This window comes from Sprattus sprattus, assembly GCF_963457725.1.
Source record: "Sprattus sprattus genome assembly, chromosome: 16".
Lineage (NCBI taxonomy): Eukaryota > Metazoa > Chordata > Actinopteri > Clupeiformes > Clupeidae > Sprattus > Sprattus sprattus.
In genome coordinates, this window is record NC_137914.1 from 7,542,023 (window position 1) to 7,566,421 (window position 24,399).

General features: G+C 40.1%; 3 protein-coding genes across 3 annotated transcripts; all 3 read left to right on the top strand.

Annotated features, from left to right (window-relative positions):
* Window positions 1-6,832: 6,832 nt before the first annotated feature.
* Window positions 6,833-8,035, top strand: plagx (pleiomorphic adenoma gene X; the record flags this gene model as incomplete). The annotated part of the gene is made up of 1 exon (XM_080854051.1): window positions 6,833-8,035. One exon carries the CDS (start codon window positions 6,833-6,835, stop codon window positions 8,033-8,035), a length of 1,203 nt encoding a protein of 400 aa, XP_080710177.1.
* A 3,236-nt stretch (window positions 8,036-11,271) lies between these two features.
* Window positions 11,272-14,674, top strand: trappc6b (trafficking protein particle complex subunit 6B). Its single transcript, XM_080853993.1, has 6 exons — window positions 11,272-11,663; window positions 11,799-11,866; window positions 12,201-12,318; window positions 12,450-12,533; window positions 13,779-13,872; window positions 14,185-14,674. Exons 1-6 carry the CDS (start codon window positions 11,583-11,585, stop codon window positions 14,211-14,213), a joined length of 474 nt encoding a protein of 157 aa, XP_080710119.1. The 5' UTR covers window positions 11,272-11,582; the 3' UTR covers window positions 14,214-14,674.
* Window positions 14,675-16,364: 1,690 nt separating this feature from the next.
* On the top strand, window positions 16,365-24,189 carry tpx2 (TPX2 microtubule nucleation factor; the record flags this gene model as incomplete). Its single annotated transcript, XM_080854411.1, has 17 exons — window positions 16,365-16,479; window positions 16,571-16,687; window positions 17,579-17,681; window positions 17,783-17,845; window positions 17,940-17,978; window positions 18,275-18,397; window positions 18,669-18,778; window positions 20,789-20,946; window positions 21,076-21,244; window positions 21,366-21,504; window positions 21,658-21,874; window positions 22,105-22,200; window positions 22,292-22,459; window positions 22,556-22,702; window positions 22,806-22,917; window positions 23,446-23,633; window positions 24,079-24,189. 17 exons carry the CDS (start codon window positions 16,365-16,367, stop codon window positions 24,187-24,189), a joined length of 2,175 nt encoding a protein of 724 aa, XP_080710537.1.
* Between the last annotated feature and the right edge of the window lie 210 nt (window positions 24,190-24,399).

A 24,399-nucleotide genomic window follows, 5' to 3' on the forward strand; every position in this document is an offset into this window, starting at 1 on the left:
GCTTGTTTTTGTGTTATAATGACAGGGAAGGCTTTTCTTCTGACATGTCTTCCAAATAATCTGTTGGTATGGAGATGGTGTCTAATGGTGACCCCAAGATGCTAGTAGAAGTGATCCTTCAGGGATTTTTTTCCCTCTCCTACCATCCCCCTCACTATGCATCAGGGCAAAATAAACTTGGGTCCTCTTCCAAGCAAGCTTGTTACAGTTCCATTTGATTTGTTCTTCATCACCATAACCATCATATATGCATATTAGGCAGCCAACCCCTACCAAAACTGACTTAGTACTTGGTGGAATAACCCTTGTTGGCAAGCACAGACGTCAGACGTCTTGTAGTTCGTCACCAGGTTTACACACATCTCAGGAGGGATTTTGGTCCACTCCTCTTTGCAGATCCTCTCCAAATCTTTAAGGTTGCGTTTTCAATGGGAGGGAATGAGGTTGAAGCCCAATATTCCACATTACATTGGCCCATCCATAGTCCCCTTTAAGCGGTGGAGTCGTCCTATACCCTTGGCAGAGAAACAGCCCCAAAGCATAATGTTTTCGCCTCCATGCTTGATGGTGGGTATGATGTACTCTTGGGGTCATATTCAGCATTCCCCCCCTGTCAAACACGGCAAGTCGAGTTGATTTTGGTATCATCTGACCACATTCTGTCTCCCAATCCTCCTTAGAATCATTCAAGTGTGCAATGGCAAACTTCAGATGGCCCTGTACATGCGCTTCCTTGAGCAGGGGGACCTTGCGAGTGCTGCAGTACTTCAAAAAATTACGCTGTGGTGTGTTGCCAATGGTTTTCTTGGCAACTGTGGTCCAAGCTGCCTTGAGATCATTCACAAGCTCCCCCTGTTCTGGGGTTATTCTGCACCTTTCGAATGATCACTGATACCGCACAAGGGGATATCTTACATGGAGCCCCAGACCTAGAGCGATTAACATTTGTTTGGTGTTGCTTCCATTTACGAATAATCGCACCAATAGTTGTCTGCTTCTCACCAAGCTGCTTGCCAATGGTTTTGTAGCCCATTCCAGCCTTGTGCAGGTCTACAATCTTATCTCTGACGTCCTTGGACAACTCTTTGGTCTTGCCCATGGTGGTGAGGTTGAAGGTGTGAAGTATGATTCTTTGGACAGGTTTCTTTTATAAACGTCACCAGTTGAGATCTGGTGTACCTTGTTAGACCTAATGAGGACTAATCTGTGTGCTTCTTGGGCACATAACTGGTCATTGTGAGCCAGAATTCTTGCTGTTTGCTTGGGGGTTCAAATACTTATTTTTTGCATCAAATAAAGTCATAAATGTTATAAAATGCAGTTTTCTGATTTTTTTTGTTTATATTCTGTTTCTCACTTTTAAAATACACCTACCAAAACAATTCTAGATCACACATTTCTTTGCAAGTGGCCAAACTTGCGAAATCGGTAGGGGTTCAAATACTTATTTTCCCCACTGTACATACATACATACATACATACATACATACTTGCATTACTAGAATTACTAATAGGCTAATGATTAAAGGTATGTGGGAAAATAGTCAAAGTTTAGAACCCAAAAGGTTTGATCAGTAATTGTATGCAGTTTCTCGTTCACTTTGAAATTATAGTAAATTGAATATGTTACTTTTGACTGGAAATGAAAATTTAATTAGATAATTAATTTTTCCATGAAAATGATTAATGAAACTGACTTTTAACATCAATTTAAATTAGTTACCTTAATGTAAACACTTCTAAAGGTTTTTACTATGTATACATCAATCAAATTAATCACCCTTGTTGCCATTGCTCCTCAGTAGCAGCCTTGATTGTGTTATGTGTAATCTAGTTTAATCTTTAAAAACGTTCTGGAAAATTATTTTAAGCAGTGTCCAACATTTCTAGCAACTATTGAGGATTATTTAAATACAACCTTAAGTCTTTATGTGAACAAATTTATGTGAAGATATTGTAAACAAATGACAAATTAAGTGATTAAAAATTATTTTACTGAAATATTGTCATGGCAAACAAAGACCCAGAATATTTTCACCATTCTGATGAAACCTGTTAAAACAACTTAAGTACAAGATTTTATATTCCAAGTATAACATTTTCGTATTGTTTTAAGGGTTTTTCTGATACATTTCAACCTCTCATATATTTCAAATTTGAATTATAATACTGCAATGTCATGAAAATAATTTCAAAACAGTGCCTTTGTTTTTTTCTTCCTATCACGAATCAAGTCTCATCTGTTTGATTGTTGTGATGGATCTGTAAGAACCAAAGAACAAGGATAAATACATTTTGAAATGCTTGTTAGTTTTACATAAAACACCCCCATTAATATAACTATCCATACTTTCTTTGAGTTTTCAAAATATTTTTTTCACTGTTGTCATTAGTTCCACAATCTATTCAATCTGGATGCCATGGCGGTTTATCTGTGTTCTTAAATGGTATTTAATTGGTTTTGCACAAACTCATAGAACTAGACTGGTTGCAGTGTTGTTTAGCAGTGGCACCCAAACGTCCTGCACCCATCTCTAGATCTAACCCCATGTCCCATATCTTGATCCCTGATTGCTACCCCTATCAATACCTACGTGAGGGTATCAAACAGTGGTTGTTCCTCCTTAAACTTATATGTAATTGTACGCATAATATCAAGATACAAGATGGCATCTTAGAATCTCCTTGGTGTTTTAACAGATAAAATCTCCTGTGCCATAAGGTGCTTCATTTTAAATCAGAACATTTCAACTGGTATGAAACACCTATCGTTTGGTCTCCTTAAGCAAAAGTGGTACATTTCTTTTGTTATTACACTGGGACGACTTTACTTCCTTTTTGTGAACTCATTTCCACAACACAACCATTCTCACCCTTTTCCCTGCCTTCCCCCTCCTGGTAATCTTTGTAATTTTGTTTCTAAAAATGAATTTATGTTTTTTTGCAATATTGTTAATGAAATTAATAATTTGCCATGCATTCTTTATTTTAAGAATGGTCCTAACAACGTAGAAAGTTGATCTTTTGTTGATAAGATATAGTTGAAAGAAGGAATGCACATATTGACACTGTACATATTTTCTTCTTTCCTTCCATTTTGGCTGTGTCATTGACCTGAAAAAATGCATGTTTTCTTTTAGCATTTTACACCCTTCTACTAAATGATACATCAAACGTGTTACATTTTGAGAGGATCCTGATTATGCATTTTTACATTGAAAACAGAGTTGCTGTGTAGCCTGAACATTGTAGATTGTACATTTGTAAAGAACTGTACATTTGAAGATAACTTGATCAATGTGATGCACATTTGATAACAAAGCAGCACCAAACCATATCCTAAACACTAACACAATAGCCATATTTTACAAACATGAGAATCGAATCATGAACATGATTCTACAGTTTGTGCTTAGATTAAACATAACCTACAGACTTTCATGCAAATAGAATGTACTGGTCAAAACCATCATGTCTTGACCTCACTCAATCCTAATGCCATAGACAGGAAATAGATTTAATATCAATAAACCATTAATTTGATGAAAGATCTGTCGAATTGTATGTAGCCTAATGTGATTCAGGGTCACATGTTGATGTTAGATATTGCTGGTCCCCTTTTCATTTATTGGTTAGGTTGTAGGCTAACGGATTCCCTACTATAATGCTACTCACACAAACTGAATACATTGCCAGAAGAAGATAGCTTGTTTCAGTTTTGCTCAAAAGTTCCAATTCAATAAAGTGTTAGCTTGTATGACTAAACAGCAGTAAATTGCAGACAACAATGTTGCATTAGCCCATTGGAACACTAGATGGTTAGACAGCCTTATTGAAATAACAACGGAATAAACAAAAGCAAACTACTTTTGTTAACTAGCACTAACTTAAACTACTTTCGGCCACGTGGGCTACATACACAGACTTTTATTTCTGTAAGCCAACTTTACTAATTTTCATTTATTTTATTTTTGTTTTAACATTGACTGCTTTGACTATTTTTTCTGAGTAAAATCGGGATGGTGGGACGAATAATGGGATGGTATAAATGTGGCTTTTCAGAAGACCTGCCTTCAGAAGTTCTTTTGTTTAGTCTTTACCCTTATCCCTTGCAGCATTTTTGAATACAGCGTTGAGTCTCCTAGGAAACAGTACAACAACCTTTGCGATTTCATAGCAGGAATTGTAGGCTTTGAGAATCTTTTTAAAGTGCTTCAGCTGAACATATTTCATTAAATGTAATTTTCAGTTGTTTGTTAGGCTTCATACTTTTTTTTGCTATATTTAAGGCCTGAATAGCAAAGGCTATTTGCATCAATTAGGACAATAAGGTCCGTTTGACTGCTAGCCGATACCTTACTGGTGAGTCTAGTAAAATTATTTTGTATATAACACGTTTGCTTTATCTGTAAACTTTGTTTTGTGACTATCCTATACGCATTGTAGTCTAAAATATGCCTGGCAAATGGTTGATATTTTTTGATTGGTATTTTCCAAATGTCTATTTCTCGCTCCAAGTCATTTCGATGGATACACTCTGATTGTGGGACTAGATCTGCTGGGGGAAAAAACCCTCAACCACTATTCCCCCATCCCAAAGTTAACTCAAGCTGTCTGACGTCATACTCCCACAATGCACGCGCTCAGCTACTCGAGCGCTGCGGTATGTAGAGGGAAAATAACCCAGGCCTCGAAAATATCAAAAAATCTAAAAAATTTAGAAAAATGTACTACAGATAATGAATTATGTGTACATGGTGGATTTGAAAGCGACAGCACTTCGGCAGAGCTTGCGCCCGGTTGGGATTTCGAAAGTTGCCTCCATCGACAAATGCAGTCCTCGAAAGTTCGTGGTGAGTTTATGCCTAATTTATTTTTTTCAAGTTCTACCCGTCTCCATGCACTTGCTAATCGCTATGTACTTTAAAATGAATCGGAAAAATGGAAATGAACTTCATCATCCGTGTTTATACTGAATTATACCACTTTCGTGATCACGATTTTGTTGATGGAATCGACACTGCCATCATAATTGATCTTTTTTGTTAGATAAATGTGGCCTCTGCGTTAGCAACCGACAATGTGGACATAGAAGCAATACTTGAGCCCTGAACGAAAATGGTGTGTCCTCTAAAATAACACACTCAAATGAACATTGTATCACTTTTGTTAGTAGGCCCTATCTGCTTTCCGGTGTTATTGCCCTTGGCTTCAGCCAAATTGTATACATTTGATGAGAAAACATAAATAAGTCTGTATGAAAGTTGTTGTTGAACTGCATAGCTACAAGTGTAATCATAAAGAAAAACTTCAGATATGGTTTTTCATTTTTAAACACACAAGGTAAACTTTTCAGAGTGAGTGATAATTATCCTTACTAGCTGACTCTTTCCACTACCTCATTGAAGTTATGTTATGAAACACATAGGGTAAATGTTTGTCACATTAATGTTTAAGTAGGCTAAAGCGATGTATAGGTTTGGGTAAATGAAATGTAAAATATGTTAAACGCTAAAGCTTACAATTATTTAGAAAACTTTTGCCGGTTGACTATATTTTAATAGGCTTTGTTCAGACCATGTCAATAAACCGATCCCAACAATAGCATAACAGCACCATAAAGACATTAGTCTGGAGTGTATAGCCATATTCATTTATAAAATATAAATAACATTGTATTGTGTTTTAAATGTATTTTAATGTTGAATAGCATTTACAAGTGAACATGTAAGCCTTTTAAAATTATTTATTTTTGGGCAAAATGAATGACAAAATTGTGTTGGTCTTTGCTGGACTTTTTAAACTCAAGTGTTCAGTGGCATCTGTATGCATTCTCAACCTTTGCTTAGCAGTGTTTCATTGAAAAAGGTTGTAGAAATGAGGTCGTAGTTGCACACTTTGTGACTCCCAAGGTGTATATCCAATCCAAGACGAACTCATAGAAAAAGTGCATTTGAAGGGATCATCAGGTTTACTGGAATACTGGGTTGAAATGATGGACATGCCCCAAGACCCTATCCTACAGCCGACTGCCGATACAGAATTTAGCCTTACATTTGGTGGGAACATTCAGCATGTTTCCTGTTCGAAAATTGCGAACCAATTCTGCTTCTTTTTATGGTGAGGCAGAATATTTTGCTAAATTAACAGAAAGAAGTGTTATGGTGATTGATGGTTTAGGAAAACACTTTTAGATAAAGTGCCATCCTTGTATGTGGTGGATTTTCGCACAGACCTATATAGGAAACCTTAAGTCAGTCGCCTCCTATTTTGTGTGTGTTCTCAGCAGGAACAGTAATCAGTAACAACAGATCTGATATCATCAATAGGAAGTTTAACGGTTTGGTACAAAATCATGAGTGAGTCTTGGTAATCGCTATAGGCTGTTTTTACAGCAATAATAGATGTCATTTACATCATACATTACAAACATAGCAAGGCTGCATGTGGTGTTTCCTAGTGTTGTATGTATGACGAATGCTTTGCGTTAAATTTGTTTTAAAATCAATTCGTTTTCTACAAACTTTGTCTTTCTCTGTTGTGCTCAGTTGTGTTCCAGGGATCCACATAAACAGTGTAATTTCATACCCTTCATTTTGTTACCTGCAGGACGATGCTGATTCAAAACTTCCCTCTTTTTCCTACAACTGCTGCACTAGGAGTTGGATGTGTGGTACGTCGTTAAACTTTTTTCTTGTTTTTAAAAAAAAATGTATTCATACAACATAAAATGCACTTAGTTTCTAAAAATCTTGTATTTCTCTTCCTCCTGCTGCTTAGACATGTGGCCACTCTCTCTCTCAGAATCTGCCTCAACTCTTTCTGTGAGAAAATGTACCACGGGAAGGACCACTTGAACAGCCATTTGCAGACCCACGACCCTAATAAGCAGAACTTGCAGTGTGAGGAATGTGGTAAGCACTACAACACCAGACTGGGTTACAGGCGCCATGTGGCTACACATGCTGCCTCCCGCACAGGTGACCTCACCTGCAAGGTTTGCCAGCAGAATTTCGAAAGCATGCCGGATCTCTTGGAGCACCTGGGCACCCACACGGGTAGACCACCACCGGCAGGCACCGCTGTGAGGGAGAGGAGACACCCCTGTGACCATTGTGATCGCCGCTTCTACACTCGCAAAGATGTGCGGCGCCACGCTGTGGTGCACACGGGCCGCAGGGACTTCCTGTGCCCGCATTGTGCCCAGCGATTTGGCCGCAGGGACCATCTTACAAGGCATCTGAAGAAAAGCCATGCTCAGGAGCCGAGTCAACTTGCCTCCATGGCCCATGGCGCTATAAAAGAAGAGCCAACCCCCACTTTTGGCCCTGTGACACTTACAAAAGACCCCACAGAGGCCTTTTCAATGAGCTTGTACAACTCTCAGCATCTGCAGAGTGCTTCTACCTCAGGGGTACGCCACCATCACCACCACTCTTTGGTGCCTGGCTCCCTTTCAGCCCCCTTGGGGGTAAGTTGCAGCATGGAGCCTCCTAAGCTCCAGCAGCAGCAGCAGCTTCAGCAGCAACAGTACCTACAACCCCCTAGGTATCAGTCTGGATCTACCTCATACCTGAAGGCAGAAATGGAGAACCTTCTGGCAGAGCTGCAGTGTGGGCCACCTGCCCCTCAGGCAGCAGCCCCTGCTTGCTCATCCCGGCCAGGAGACTTGTTTCCAGAAGGCCTTGGTCAAGACCCTCACTTCTCACTCAGGAACTCCGCCTTCTCTAACACAGAGCACACCTCTGCTGCTAATATGGACCTCTCCCATCTTCTTGGGTTCTTGCCATTTGGATTGCCCTCTTATAGTAGTCCTTTGGGCACGGGAGGTCTTGTGATGGGTTACTCAACGAACGCCTCAGCTGCCAATTCTTCCCCCTCCTCTTCCCAAATGTCTGGGCCGCTCCCAACATTTCAGCTACAGCAGCATCAGGAGCACCAGACCTCAGGCCCCCTGAACCAGATGCCTGCAGTGTTTAGCCCTGGTTTCAGTTCTCACACACTGCCACGATTCCACCAGGCTTTCCAACAGTAAAAACCTTTCTGGATGAAGAGGGTACAAAAACATCAAAAATATGATGTAGAGCCTGCTGAATGAGAATCCTATATTTTGAATGAACCAGACACATAGTTTTCCCGGAAGTCAAAGTGAACATCTATAGGCCTAATTAGATTAGTTTTAGTTGTTCCTCTCTAGTGTTTATAGATTAACTACTTTTCAAGCAGTTATCCCCTTTACTATATATTGTGATCTCTCAGGTTTAAAACCCAAGAGGCAAATTTACCCACAAAAGTCAGATACTTTATTCTTGTTTTACGCCCATAATGAATCTCATGAAGCAAAGTGACACAGTGTCTTCTTCTTGAACAGTGGAGCACTTTTATTGCCTTTAGCACTTCTTCGACTGAAGGTGGAATTCAGTCGAGTTCTTCAAACTTTAAAAAAAAAAACTGTCCAGAGCCCAAGCTGGATTCTGTTATCTAGTTTTACCTCACGGACTGCACTGTCAAACATCTTGTATAGCACATTAAGTTGTCGCAGGATTAACATGAATTTTGTTATTGAAATTCTAACAGAAGGGCAATACATCTTTCAAAATTTCAGAACATTTTAGAAGCTACTCTGATAGGGGTAGAGTTTCCTAAATTTGTTTTAGTATAGTGAGATTTGACCTATTTTAGCAACAGGATGATTGATATCCCTAAGTAATGGCATATTTAGATTTAGTTTGTGCTAGATTAAGAATCAGGTGTGTGAACTGATTGAAGCAAAAAATGATCTCTTATCTGCAAACAGTGAACTGGATTTTTGTGATTGGTTGGTGAATAACTTTAGTGTACACCTGGACATTAGCATGATTTTTGAAATTACTATCATATAAAAAGTATGGAATAATGTTGAATAAGCAAAAGTATTCAAAGGTTTTGCTGTGAAACATTACTGTAAAGTTTTTTTGGGAAATCATTGTAATCAATTGTTTTTAAGTCTGAAATTGCTGCATTTATCAATATTATCTCCTCACAATTATCATTTTGTTATTATCTAGCATCAGGCCAGCCATCAGGGGGGGGGGGGTCAAAGGTTAGAGATGATCCTCGGCCGAAGGCCAGGGAGGCCCATGCGAAGCTCTATGATTAAATAGTGCGTTGGAGAGGAGAGCTGTTTTGCCGTGCGCAGATGGAACATGCGTTGTGTGTGCATTGCCGTGCGCAAATGGCCAGTCAGCGATCTGTGCAAGGGGGCGGGGGGAATTGGTGTTTGGTTGTGGCAGTCAATGATCTTTGCCTGGGTGTGTGTGTTTGTGTGTGTGTGTGTGTGTGTGTGTGGGGTGGGGGGGTGGGGGTTTGTTGGTCAAGGGGGTGGTCTAGGAGATCATCTTGTCCCGGGCCTGAGCAAGACACAAAGTGGGCCTGTGTGGTTTCTGAATATCTGAAAAGAGAATATATGAATAATAATGAATATGAAAGGCTGTTTCCAGAGAAGAAGTGGTCGCATGTGGTCTTGTTTTTAGAAACATTTAATGACTTGCATATGGTAGGATTATCTTTGTAGATTTCAGAAGCCTGAATATCTACAATGTTTTCAGGGATTCTACACTGAAATGTGGGCCCTTTAAAGTGAGCTTTGGCCTCAGATTAAGTGAGCACTTCTGTGGGGACTCTGAGTTCCAGGGAATTGATGCTGTGTATCTTTTATGTGACCAATAACATGAACCGCATATTTTGATTTGTTATTTGTTAGCATTGTAGATTTGACTTTTTTTTGTTTTTAACACAACATACCTCATCAATCCTACTACCTGAATCTGCTTTACAAATGCAGTATCACTTGAAACTTAAAATGGAAGGTCAGATTGCAAGTAATGTACAGTGGATGATATCAAAAATGTTATCTTGACTGTTACTAGTTGATTTGAGAAGAAATCACTCTTGGGGCTAAATAGACTACGTGTTAGGACATGATCTTATCATGCAGTTTACTCCCTATAGACATCAGACTTATTATTCAGGGAGTGACACTCATATTTAAAACTAATATGAGGGTGCTGCACCTACCAACGTTTTGTATAATAATGACATTTGAGAGGTCTGCCCCAGATGTTTAACTCTGATGTTTTGTTTGGTCTACTACAGTATATATACCTCACCCAACATTGTGCCAGTCACACAAAGGCAGGGATATCAGTACTTGTGCACTTAACTAACAATATTATGTTAGGCCCATAGCTGTACATTCCCTGGTATTCAGTTTTGTAGTTAGATATTTGTAGTTACTGTGATTATTTTGATACTGGCTGACTACCTCAGACAATAGCACTTTGGTGCTACACATTGTACCTCATGATGAGAGAACTGTGTTTAGAAATGTATATCTTTTAGGAAAAGTGTTGTGTATCTGTACAAGCGCAACATGGGCATTGACAATACTGATGTTTTATCAATCCTTTTTAAAAGAGAATAAAAGTGAAAAAGCTATATATCTTTTGCCTCTTTGTGATGACACACACACTATTATCACTTTAGTACCTGAAAAATTATTAATGAAAATCTTTTTGTATCTCTTTGTCAGTGCTAAATGTTCCCATAACTAGTTTTGCATTTGGCTGTTCATTGACAAAATCATATACAAAATGACCAATTGTACTGTAATGCATTACCTAGACTAGAGATGGACAGCAGCACCATTTGGGCTGTTCTCTACTTAAGCTCTAGACCTATTACAATTATCTAAATGTGAGGTAATACATATGAGCTATGTCTGAATTCAAATCTGCCTTTGTTTAAACTTGTAAGAATGGACTCAGTACATATACACGATGCAAGATGTTTAATCTTGATTAGGCCTACACAGAAACCGGCTGCACAAAGACTCCAGGAGATATGCCCTTCAAAAAACAGGTTGCAAGGGCATATTTCAGTCTGTAACCAGTATTTAAGGAGCTATCATCCAATCAATTATCATCATACCACAACTAGTGGAAGAAGAAATGTTTGTTACTTGTGTTTTATGTGTTCTTTTTCGGTTTTGTCTTTTATTTCCTTTGTCTAACTAAGATCACGAGTTATTATATATTTAAACTGAAGTATTATTCACGCGTGTTATACATTATCAACCCACAATAAGATATTTTTTATAAGGCTACTTTCATTCTTCACAGCAGTAGACAAATGAACCACACTACAATACAGACAGGCAACGGCATAGGCAGCTATAATATTTACGGAAGCTGAAAGGACCTCTGTTGTCAAATGATTTGTGCTAGGGCCGAGTCGGGATATTCTGTGGTTAGTTGTAAACATGGTAGCATAACTATTCAAGTTTTAAAACGTTTTATACGGTTTTAACACTTTTTCCATTAGTTTTTTAAACTCCAGTAAGCCGTGACGTCGAAATACACTTCCAACGTTTAAATCACCAAGTCATAACTAACGTTAGCTAGCCTTTTCCATCAGAGCGATAGCCGGCAACGAGATGATATTGACTAACTTTGCTGTGTAGAAAAAAAGTAGAGGGGCATACCCAGAAAATATATTATTTATGAATATTTTCAAAAAGCGTTGTTGTTTGGTATTTTTCCGGAATGGCAGACGAAGCTCTTTTTCAATTTCTCCACAATGAAGTAATTCAATATGTGTACAAATCAGCAGAGAATGGAGAGACGGTAACGTAATTTTTTTTGTTTAGGGTACTTGCGTTTCTTTATGATAGTATGATTTCTGTCCAATCTAAGCTATGCTTATTCCTGTGGTTATAAATAATGATCTTTACGAACCTTGTTATATGTTGCATCCGACAGGAAAATGGAAGATGTATCACCAGACTGGAAAACATGGGATTTAGAGTCGGACAAGGACTCATAGAAAGGTATCAGTTCATGAAAGACAACATTATTATTGTGTCTCTTACAGTTCATGTCTAGCTAGTAGACTTCTAAAGTGAGGCATTTTTAGACCTTATAGAATCTGACATCGGCGTAACTGCCTTGTCAATACGGGGACTTGAGGTATTGCCTCAAAATATGAACGTGGATTACCTTGTTTTACAGCAGTATGTGAATAAGTTAAATCGGAACCAGGACACATCTGACCTTAAATTAACTAATTTCTGTATAATTTGCGTGTGCATCGTCTAGAAATGATGTAGTATACATGCAGATGTCATGGATGTAGAAGGAAATGACAGAACTGGCCTATTTCAGATTTACAAAAGATACTGCACGCTTCAAGGATGAACTTGACATCATGAAGTTCATCTGCAAGGACTTTTGGACCCTTGTCTTTAAAAAGCAAATTGACAACCTGAGGACAAATCACCAGGTATGGGTCAAACACCCTCACATACACTTAAATGAGCACCCTTTTAGATCTACAAATGTGTACTGAAGTCACATCTGAAGATTAGACATTGATTCCTTCCCCTGTTGACAATGTTTTGTGTTCTTTGTTAGGGTATTTATGTGCTTCAAGACAACAAATTCCGTCTACTTAATCAGCTGTCTGCGGGCAAACAGTATCTGGAACATGCGCCAAAGGTGAGTTGCTGCCGCTGGACACACTGATATACATTTTCACGTTTTTAAGTATTTGTTGAAATCCTGGGGGGGCGGCGGACACGGACACAAACACTTAAATGAATTATGATGTTCATGTGTTTCTTTGAATGACAGCAGTCAATAAGTATAATTTTACTTTACTTGACCTTCCAGGGGGGGCGGGCGGGGCCGTTGGGGGGGCGGGCCGCCACCCTAATATCATTGTAGGGGAAACACTGCAAACCCTGATCATTTTAAGACACAGAACCCCGAACCAAAGACACTGAACCCATGAAAATGAAGTCCATTTACCATTTAGGCGCCCAAACATCTAACAAGAACAGGCTTTTTCACGTAATGGAGATTCATTCACATGTCCCCAAATAGTCTGTGAGTGCCTCAGCCATAACCACCGGCTGGCTTTTTCAGCAGCCTCAGAATGTAGGTTATAAAGGTTCTTTGAGTGACCGTCCTCAAACCAAAATCCAACAGAAGCATTGTGGTTGATTTCGCTACAAAGCCCTTTAACACTTATTTCCAGAAGTGTTGTGTGTGCTTGCTAACCCGGTTCTCTTTCCTCCGCTACCAGTTCCTCATACATTAGCATCTTCCTTTCAAAATCTGCCCACCCAGTGTCTGAAGTTCTGCAACATTAGGACGACATAAATTGGCTCCAACCACACCCTAAACTAAACTAGTGCATGAGCTGTCATGTCAGTAGCACATAATTGCAAAGACTAAAGCGTCTGTTCTAATTTGATTTACCTGCTTGGAAACGTCTAACATTTGCAACATACAAATATTAATGATAATAGTCATATAATGAAGGATGACTGAATGAAATGTGTTTTGTATTAGCTTTATTCAGTCAGAAAAAAATCAGCAGCCTACTTGATGCTAACTAGCTGAAGCTAATCCTCCAAATCCGGACCCACCAACACAATTCTTATTGCCACCTAATTCGTTACCAAAAGTACCAAGCGTATTGCAACAGAATTCAGCACCATAGTCACTTTGTTTAAATTAATGACATCTAGGGTTCTGCCATCAGGGGTCTGAGGGTATAGAAAGATATTGAATTTGTTCAAATCTTGTCATTTTATTCCATATAAATAATAAATGGAAAGCAAGTGTAATGTATTTCTTTAACAAAGCTGTAGTGGTAAGACTGCTGTTAATGCAAGCATACATTAAATGACTTGTGTGGTCTGGTCCTGAATACTCTGATTTATCTCACCCTTGCAGTATCTTGCGTTCAGCTGTGGCCTGGTGAGAGGGGGGCTCTCAAACCTTGGAGTGAAAAGTATTGTCACAGCAGAAGTATCCGTCATGCCTGCATGTGAGTGATGCACACATACAGCATCAATGTTCTTGATTTGCTAAGATTTTCATTTTCTTCATCTGCAAAAATGTGCAATCTTGTTTCCTGTTTTGGGGATGTTTAAGTCAGAAATGTCCGGATTGATTGTATATCAGTGCTCAAAGTGGAATGTTGAGTATGAAGTTTTCTGAACAGATTAGCTGTGTATTAGACTTTTCAAAGTTGCGTGGATGCAAGAGGCTTCTGCGATTAATCAGGTTCTGCAGATGAAAAACTGAGCCTTTCATACCACTTCAGCTCTACTGACCTTTCTTTCTTTTTTTTCTTCAGGTAAATTCCAGGTCATGATTCAGAAGTAAAGAAAGTGAAGTGGACACTCCATCCAATATCCATAGATTCAGTGATCATCCTTGTTGCCTGTTCTGTTGGTTTTAAAAAGGAAAATTTAAGTATTCCTGCATGAAATTAATGTTATGATCTATTTTGTGTCTTTCTTTCATTATGTTTTATTGTTGCATTAATTGTAATCAGTTATGGTTTATTAATTTTCTTGTTAAGAGTACTGTCAACTGATTTGACATTCATAATTATGTTTGCACTGAATATTCACTAAAAGCCTATAATTGCACACAGTTAAGGATTGTTATTTTAATGGTCTTGTTGAAATCCCCAAATAGTTTGGTATTATTGGGATAGTAACGCTCACATTAAATACACATCCAGATATCTTTGTCTTTTTCATCATGTAAATTGTGCATTTCTAATTATGTGTAATTATATTTCTAATTATGTGTTATTATGTGGTGTCAAGGCATCAAAGGTCCATCATGATAAACTTTATTTTAACTGGGTGTTTTGTGCAGTTTGCACTGCATGTGTTAATTGCAACCCACTTCAGACCAGAAAAGGCCTAGAGGTTGTGATGTATTGAGTCAAGCATTTTATTGGGTAGATGTGTCATGGTCCATATGTTTACTTTTAAGCAATGGCATCAACAAACAAAACCTGCTGAAATAAAAAATCCCATGTTTGGATCTCATACCTTCCAAGAACAAAATATACTGGAGCTAGTGGTCATAGTCAGGTAGGGATAGTGGAACAGATAAGAATGGGGATGTGTGAGGCTGCATGAGAACTGGTGTAGGCCTGCACTTCCGCGGGTCCCTGCTCAAAGGAGTCATTTTGATTGTGAAGTGGGGGTGCGGCAAGGGAAGAAACTGATGTGTGCGGGGGCAGGGGAAACACATTACGCACGGGACTCCAGCAACAAATAAATATATGTATAAAATGAATAAATTAGATAATTTGGCTTCGCCAGAATGTTATTCTTGTTTGTTATTCACTAAACCGGTGTGAAGTTGCAGGACAGCGTTAAAGAAATGCTGTTGGATTCAGGAAATGAAAAGTAAAATACTGGCTGCATAACTACAGTGAACATCTCAACACCCATCCGTACACTACGTGAAAACAAGACTACTGATAAATCGAAGGGGCTACGTGGCCCATTTAAGAAATTGTCTGGCTCTGCCTAGAAGTAGAGATTTCGGGCTCTGCTAAAAGTAGAAAGAATTCTGGTCACGTGATCGTGCATTACCTGGTGACGTAAGTGGTAGTCGTCCAATAAAAAACGAAAGAATTTTCTAAGACCAGTGTCATTGGATGATTTGAAGAAATTTAAACGTCAATGCAACGGCGCTGTAGTTTGTAATTTTGCAGTACTTCGACGGCGTAACAGTTGTGTCTCATAAAGGGAGGACATATTTCGAATTTAGGTATTCGTGAGTACTGGTTTTATCAGCATTATTCTACGAACTGCATGAGTGGATAACTTGGTACAAAGTAGACACTCTTACTTTCAGGTAGTTTGTTTGTTATTCAATGTGAACTTAATCGGAAAGCAAAGCGATCAACAACACATCGCTAGTCAACCAGTAACGTCTGAGCATAGCTAGTCAATGTACATGATTGAGAATCTTACCCAGCGAGTTGTTCCCTACATCGTATGTTAGATACATGTATTGTTAATTTCCTCGGTAACAATTCGATTTTGTACCTGTCGGGTATAGTTGTTGTTATTAAGTTCCACTAACTGACTACACTTATTAGATCAATTGGCTAACACACAGCTAGCATAGTGATAGCGAAGTTATCCTATTTATATTTGTGATGGCTTAACTGGCTAATCGAAAAACCACGTCTGATATAACGTTAACATGTGTAAACGTGTAACGTTCATTTTATATGGGATAAGTTAGACGAATAGCATGTGTCCTTTTGAGTAACTGAGTTCAAGCTACCAGGTTCATCATTTGTTGACGGGTGGTAAAATGTGCTTAAAGCACACGTTTAGTTTGCGAAACAATCGAAGAGTGCTTTGATGCAATGTGTTTCTGCAACAATAAGGAACACGAAATGTACACATTTCCTTGGCAATTACGATTACGAAGAACTAAGTTATTTTTAAAATCCCTTAGATATCCGTCATCTGAGAGACGTTATTAGTTTGGAAAATGGACATGCAGCCTGCTGGGACTGCGGACCCTTACGAGTTTGATGCACCTAGCCATGTTATGGATTTCAAATCTCTCCAGGCGGATGATGATGCTGACGCTGACCAATGGTTTGGTGAGTTGTTAAACATAATGCAATTAATTTGTATACACTTAATTTTGCAATAGCGACTTATTTCATAATGTTCGTCATTTGATTTTATTAGAAGCCTCTAACTTGCCTGCCGACCGGCTAGTTACCCCTAAACCCGATAAGCCAGTTGGAGGGACCAGAGGAAACCTGTCTACAGCTCTTCCATCCAAGGAAAAAGAGGGAAGCTCAAGTAAAGGTGTGCCCCGTCCCATTTAAAAAAAATGCTCAAAAGCCCAGCCTGCTGCTTTGCTTAATACAAATACTATCTCTTCCCAGAGTGTGTGGCGTGGAATACTTCAGAACAGTTTCTTCGTTGATGATTTGGCATGAATCACTATTTATAATTACATAATAATATAACATTCGGAAATGTAATTAGATGCAGCAAACGATTGTGAAGAAACGATCAATATTGAAATGTCAAATGCCTATTCGATAAATTGCCCACATACCAAAAATAGTTAGCGTGCTGGATCCGCATCGGCTTTTCATAATGCCACTTGTACCTCAAGAGGCGCTAGTGAGTCTGTAGCGAAAGCGCCAAGACAAAACAATGGGCTGTAAGCCGCACAATTCATAATGTCTAGTACATTTGTGGGGAAATGGAACCCTCATATTTTTCAAACTGCAGAGCGTCAGTCCATTTTCAGATAATTAAATATACCAGTGTACCCAATTAAGCATGAGTGTCCTGTAGTTGTTAGCAACAAGTAGCTCAGTAGCAATCCCATCTGTTAACATTAATGGTTAGGCTATCGGATAGCTCAAAAGCTTGAAGATCTGTTTGCCTCTACTAAATGAATGTAACATAAATATCAATCAATGTTGATGGAGACACTGAGAGCCTAGATGTCTTTCAATCATAAACTAGTTACTAGTACATGCAACATGTAGCCTTTGGCCTCAGCCATCTTGGCCAAACCTTTTGATTACTTCTGCAAAGGAAGAGGATCTAGGGATGCACAAATGTTGTATATTACTGCACTCATTTGACCTAGTGTAGGACATAATTTAGATTGCTATCTGAGAGCTATGCGACACATGCTACCTTTTTTAAGTGTGCTGATTTCTTCTGTTGCAGAGGATTCAGTTGAGAACAATCCCCCTTCAAACATTGTTCTTTCATGGGGTAACAGCAAGCCAGCAGCGCATGCCCCCACCCAAGCAAAGGCTCAGCCACGCAGGTAAAGTATGCATTCAAAAGGGTGTGTGTGTGTGTGTGTGTGCTATATAGGCCTTTATTACAGGATTTCATATATGGCATTATGTGACTGATTTGTTACAGGGTGTCCAAGCGACCTGTAGTGGAGCCCAAGGCTGCAACTCCACCAGTGAAGAAACAGAGGAGGTCAGTTTTGTTGTGATGAATTTATTTTATTTTCTCATGGTCAGCAGCGCTCTCAGTTTTAGATACATGACGGACTATAAATACTGATTTGCAGAACTTTTCCAACACCTAAAAAAGGCCTTCGTCCGTTGAGGTAAAATCTCTGTTTGATGAAGAATACCGGGATTCTTTATTGTGCACATGATCTGGTGGTGTTATGTTCAGGAAAGGTTCAGAGTGGTTCACCAATGTGGCAGTCATGTTTAGCTGTTAGCATTCCTGTGGTTAATGCACCGTCTTTCTAAGCATTTTTTTTTTTGCTAACTGTGTGGTGGGTTAGGTGAGATGTTTGTTGCACAAACTAAATTCAAATGACTGATTTGGGCGTGTCGCTCCCATTTTTGGTACTGCGTTATTTATTTTTAACCTAATTTGGTGGTCTTTTGGCAGGAGCTCTTCCCACACACAGAGGCAGAAAAGAGTTGTGAGGAGCAGCCACAGACTCAGTCAAAAGCCTGCAGCCTCCGCAGCTAAGATCCAGACTTCCGAAGATGCTGCTACTTCCACTGTCCAGTGAGCAAAAAAAAATATTTTTTTGATGCCAACAGCCAAACAGTTTCTTTTTAAGTTATTTATTCATTCATTTATTTGTGTATTTATTCATTGCTCAAGTTTTTTAAGGGCAAGTTTAGTGGAACGTATTTTGCATGTGGGGATTTTGGCCTTTATCCATAGCTAATCAAGGGATGATTTGGCCTACGTTGCTTATCCTTAGAAACTTGGCATACATAAGTACAAATCAACTATATGAGAACCCTGGCTTCTTTGAACATTTCCACATTAGATCAAGGAGCACCGAGCAACAAGAGATGGAGCGTATTGAAGCTCTCCAAAGTGAGGTTGCTGAACATCGACGAAGGAACGAAGCCAGCTACAAGGCAGCCCTGGCCGGCAGTGAGTACTATGTCTTTTCGCTTACACTGAATGTCAGAATGATTCAATGGGAAGGCCCTTTTCCAGTGATGAGTATGGTGTGCTTTGAAAATGATTGTCACAGGTATTGTCTGATTTCTCCACTTTGAGTTTTGCCTAGCCTACCATAGCTGAGTACCTGTACTGATTTTGGCTATGTTTCTGTTGGGGCACAGCGTGCACCAAATGGGTATGATGGGGGTGGAGCTAGATAAAATGCAGACTAGTTATTTGTCGTACTTGATATGTTCGCTACAGCTGTCACAATCATGCCTCACTGTTGCCATGGTATTGGGCATGTGATGGAACGTTGCATGGTTGTTTCCAGACATGATGCTTAAAATTGAGACCAGACAGTTACGTCTTTGTTTCATCAGACAGACTGAGTATCCTGCTTCTCATAGTCTTGGAGACTTTAAGGTGCTGATTTAAAAAAAATCACTTTCACTGGGGAGAGGCTTCTACCTGGCTATTAAATTCAAAGAACGGTGGAACATTGCAGTGATGGTGGTTATCCTGGCAGTTTCTCCCATCTACACTACGATGTTTGCATCATCGTTAAACTTGTTGTGGTTCTGATCTATGACGTCTGCTTGGATATTATTCAAAATAGGGTACCCAGTTTTTAAAGCACCCACCATCCTATGTGTACGTACCACAACCTTTATTTAAAGAAAACATGCTAACGTTGTTCTCAGAATGCCAGGAAGGAGTCGTCCCTAGCCGCTGATGGAGTCTTCCTATAGTATAGACAATTGTGTGGATTATATTGCGTCATTGGATTTGTCTCCTTTGATATGCCCCTGTGGAAATAAGTACCAGAGTTTTGTCGACTCAATGTTTAGCTTTATTACCCAGGTGAGATCAGATCAGAGATTCGGTTTTTTTCCCCTTCAGCAGTTTTGCCCGGAATGTATGTATATATTTTGATCATTGACACTTGAGGGCAGCCTGAATAATAATAATGTTTTGGTCTTTTTGTTTCGTGGACTGATGGGCGCAGACATTGCATATTTTTATTTCATTAGCAGTGACGGGAGTCTTGGACATTGCCCCTACTTTTCACCTTCCTCCCCACTCACTCAAATATTTATCCTTTACCATTTCAATGAAGCTGTGTTTTACTAGAACAGGAGACTAATTTGTGTGACTACTCGGATGAGATGTAACAGTTTGTTTACATGGAATTTAATTTTTGCGGTATTCAAGCTGCACGCTGCTATTCGTTTAGTTTATTCTTTCTGCCACGCAAAGGGTGTAACCACATTGACTTGCGCCTACTGTGGAGTCATGTACATATTGACTGCACGAACCTGGGTCCCCTTGGGCGTTCACACCCATTAGTGCTCGGGGATGCTGCCACTTGCGCCACATCTCCCCTTCCTAAAAAGTTTTTGACCAGATAGATGTCAAACAGAAGTGTTTAATTATTAGTCCTGTCAAAATATATGCCGCCATTTTCGAAATTTAATTTTAAATATTTAAAGCGTTAAAATGAATGCCTGCTTTCCGCAAGTATGACTAAGTGAAGGCGAGGAGTTCACATATGGCCTTGAAACTGCAGATTACCAAAAAAGTTAGTTTTACACAACAGGATGCAAATATTATGAACCGCATGTATGTGATACTTTTTGAGCAGTTGATGTTTTAAAACTACAGTGGGCTACTTGATCTTTTTGTTTCTCTCTCTTCCACTAAATGACCCCGTCTCTCTCTAAAAGTGACTGCTGCATGACTAATATTTGGGATTTCTCCATTTATATTGATTCCTCTGCCACCATTCCTTGCTACCAGATCCAAGTTGCTTCCATGCAGAAATATACTCCAGAGATGCGTAGCATTCATAAAAATATATTGAGCCGGTGTCTCCCCAGGTAGTAGTGACGACTCTATTTTGTGGATGTACAACTGTTAACAAACCTGGCCTGTACTGTGCCGGCGGAAAAGGGCTGAAGTGTGTCTGTCTAAAAACAACGTTTCTGGTTTCAATAGGTCAGCCGCCAAAGCCGAAGCAAGTTCTTTTGACGACAGTACCAAAAGAGTTCAGCTTCCGCTCAGATGCACGACCCAAACGCACTGCCACAGCTGCTGTTCCTGCCTACGCAGAGGTGGACTTTGCTTCCCAGCTCCGCAAGCACCAAGCTTCCCCTGTAAATATAACTTTTCTTATTATTGTTCTGTACCTATTTAATGTAAATTGGTGCTATGATTTTTAGTTATTTTTTTTTTGCTTTAGAGATGATTTGATTACCCATATCATTCGCCTGCCCTTATTCTAGGTAAAGGCAACGAAGGGGACCACTATTCCAAAGCCATTCAACCTGTCTCGTGGGAAACGAAAGCATGAGGAAACCGCTGCCTACGTGCCCATGGCTCAGAGGATTGAACAGTACCAGAGACGCACACCAACGCGCTATCATTTACGTAGTCGCCAAAGTCAAGAGAGAGGTAATCTATTGGACTGACATTAAAGCCTTCTGTTTGTTATTTTGTATTACACTACACCCTCAGGGTGACGATCTTGCTATGAAGACTTACTTTTGACCATAAATACCTTTCTGTCTCCCAGGCCCATCACCAGTGAAGACCGAGCGGCCAAAGGTTACGAACCCAATGACCCCTCAGCTGATGACTCGCCAGAGGGGTCGTCCACAGGTGGTGAAGAGCACTGCTGAGATTGAGGCTGAAGAGCTGGAAAAGATTCAGAAGTATGTTCATCAGTCATGCAGCCTCATTGAATGTTTGATCTTTCCCATTGATCTCTCGGGAACATGGAAGCGTGTCCGAGGTCCTTCTGAAGGACTAACTTGTATATATTATGTGGTAAATATCCTTACTTTCGTGTGCGCCGTTTCTTTAAGGTTCAAGTTCAAAGCCCTTGAGCTGAACCGGAAAATACTGGAGGCAGCAATTGTGCCCAAGAAACCATCAGCAAAAGAGTCCACCCAACCTGAGTGCTTCCACCTGGCGATTGACAAACGCCTGCAGGAGAGGCAGGCCAGCAAAAAGCCAAAGGAAGAAGAAGACTACACCTTTCACTCCAAACCTCTGCCGGCAAGAATCATGGACGAGGTGGTGGTATGTATCATGTGTCCCAGTGAGCCAATCTTGTGTTCATTCAGTCTTGCCTAAAGTGCCTGTGCATCCTAATAGAGAGCTGCACTCGAAGCTGCTAGCTTTTAAATTCTAAATGAAGTATAAACTGTGTGGTCATCTGCAGGAGCTGTTTTCCATGTTTTTTGAGATCCTAAATGGAACATGCCGGTTATGTTTCTGCTTCTGTAATATGTCCTATACCTCATTTCCAGGGCGTCCCAGACAAGCGGGTGGCACCTCCAACCGTACCAGAATCACCAGCTTTCGCTCTGAAAAACCGTGTCCGTGTGGAGCGCAAGATTGAAGAGGTGGGGCTCGCCTGGTTTCCACTGATGTTTTGCAGTTTGCACTCAAGGCATCTCCCTCAGTCACTAAAATGGATTTATTCTTCCGCCTTAGGTTAAACCGGCCCCCATCAAGGCTGTCCCTGTTCCACACTCGGTACCTTTCCATCCCAAGCTTCTTGCAAGAAGTGTTGTGGAGACGTGCCCCTTTTCCTTTGAGGAGCGAGAGCGGGAAAGGAGGATAATTAAGGAGAAAAAACTGGAAGAACTTCGAAAGGGGGAGGTAATGTAACAGTGTAATAGTGTATGTTTGAACTTTTCAGAAGTTTTTTTTTTTTTGCGGTCCTTTAGTAACCTTTGACCTCAACTGTATTGTCAGACTCATGAGTTCAAAGCCACGCCACTCCCAGACTTCAATGAGATCAGCCTCCCAGAGAAGAAGGTAGTGGAGCCCACTAAACTGGAGCCCTTCAGGCTGCAGATTGATGAACGGGGAGCAATCAAGAGTGACCGTTGGGAGAGAATGGTGAGGTGCCATAATGTATGAATAGCTTGTTCCATAGTTTCCACTTGTCGTCTGTCTAAGGATGATTTGCTCAGGCCTCTTCTTACTACCGACTTTATGGCAGATGAAGGAAGAGCTGAAACAGCAGGCTGAGGCGGCCACCTTCAAGGCCAGACCCAACACGGTTACACATAAGGAACCATTTGTCCCCAAGAAGGAGAATAGGAGCATTTTGGGTAAGTAGCTCCTGCTAGCAAAGCGCACCCCCCCCCCCTCCCATGCACACACGCGCGCACACACACACACACACACACACACACACACACACTCGCATTTAGGGCTGCAATGATAAGTCTGATGTGAGAAACCCCAAATGCTTACAAAATCTAGTATGAATATGAATGAGTATGAATCGGACTGTGTAAGAGAGGAGTCCAAATGATAAAAAATGGTTGTGGTAGTTGCCCCAATAAGAAAATGAATGCATGAAACTTTTAAATTCCATATATTCATAATAAATCAGCAGTTGTGAATTAACTTTTTGTCTGTAACGATAAGATACAAAATACCAATCAGTTATATTTCCCAGGACACGTCCTGGTCAGAAAGCTTGATCATTGCTTAAGTAGTTGTTAGTTGCAGCCCTACATGTGATGGACCCCAGGGTATTTCACAGTCAGTGTTGATCTTAACACCACCACCACCACCTCCCTCCCTGCTTCATTGCACTCTTTCCTCTCTTCAACTATTGCCACTTTCTCAAGGTAATTCCACTAATTCTGCAGTCACTGAGGAATTTCACCTGTACACTGAGCGGCGAGCCAAGGAGCGCCAGGACTTTGAGCAAGAGAAGAGTGAGAGGGAGACCCACAGAGCTCTTCAGGAGCAGGACCGTCTTCAGGAGCAGGAGGAGCAGCAGCGTGAGGAGATGGCCCGCCTACGGCAAGAAATGGTGAGATGCCTGACTGAGTCCTTCAAAGTGCAGTCTGGTTTTGTTGAATATGAATATTTCTAGCCCTTCAATCATGACTTCTATCTGAAGGATGATTGACATTTATTCCAGTGGCTTCTGTACATTGTTAGTCTTCAGTTATGCCTTTGGAGGACCCTGACATATAAGCGAATGCATAACGTGTGCTTAAACAGAAGGCAAACTAAAGTGTTCAATAACACCCACCATGCCTTCAGAGTTTAAGTCCAGAAGTGTTAATCTTTATCAAAACAAAATTAATTTTTATTGCGAGAACTCCTTGTGGCTGTGGAAGTTGGTCCATTTCTTGAGTGACCACATGTTAAAGCATTCAAAGTAACATGAATGAGTGACTGTCTTAGTCCTGAAATATGTTCATTTATATAATACAATTTATTTAATTCCCTTTTTGGTTTCTGTTTGTCAGGTTCACAAGGCACAACCAGTCAGGCATTACAAGCAAGTGGAGGTGAAGAAAAGTGAGCTTCCACTGACTATTCCACAGTCTCCTGCCTTTTCTGACCGGTTCCGCATGTAAATTAGCCAGCACTGTGACTTGTTCTTAACTATTGTGCGCTTTTTGTTTACGCTTTGTTTTTAATTCATTTTGTGTATATATACACCATGTACTTTTACTTTTACTTTCTTTGTTTGATACCTTCATTTAACAGCCTTTGTCAGTGTCATACTGCTGTATTACATTACAAGCTTCAACTTGTATCCTTCAGTCATGAGACACATATCTTGT

What these genes read in the sequence shown, in the direction of transcription:
- trappc6b (XM_080853993.1), top strand. Translation starts at nt 11,583, where the DNA reads ATGGCAGACGAAGCTCTTTTTCAATTTCTCCACAATGAAGTAATTCAA. An exon ending in ACCTGAGGACAAATCACCAG is followed by an intron (nt 12,319 to 12,449) that starts GTATGGGTCAAA and finishes GTTCTTTGTTAG; the next exon opens with GGTATTTATGTGCTTCAAGA. An exon ending in AGTATCCGTCATGCCTGCAT is followed by an intron (nt 13,873 to 14,184) that starts GTGAGTGATGCA and finishes TTTTTTCTTCAG; the next exon opens with GTAAATTCCAGGTCATGATT.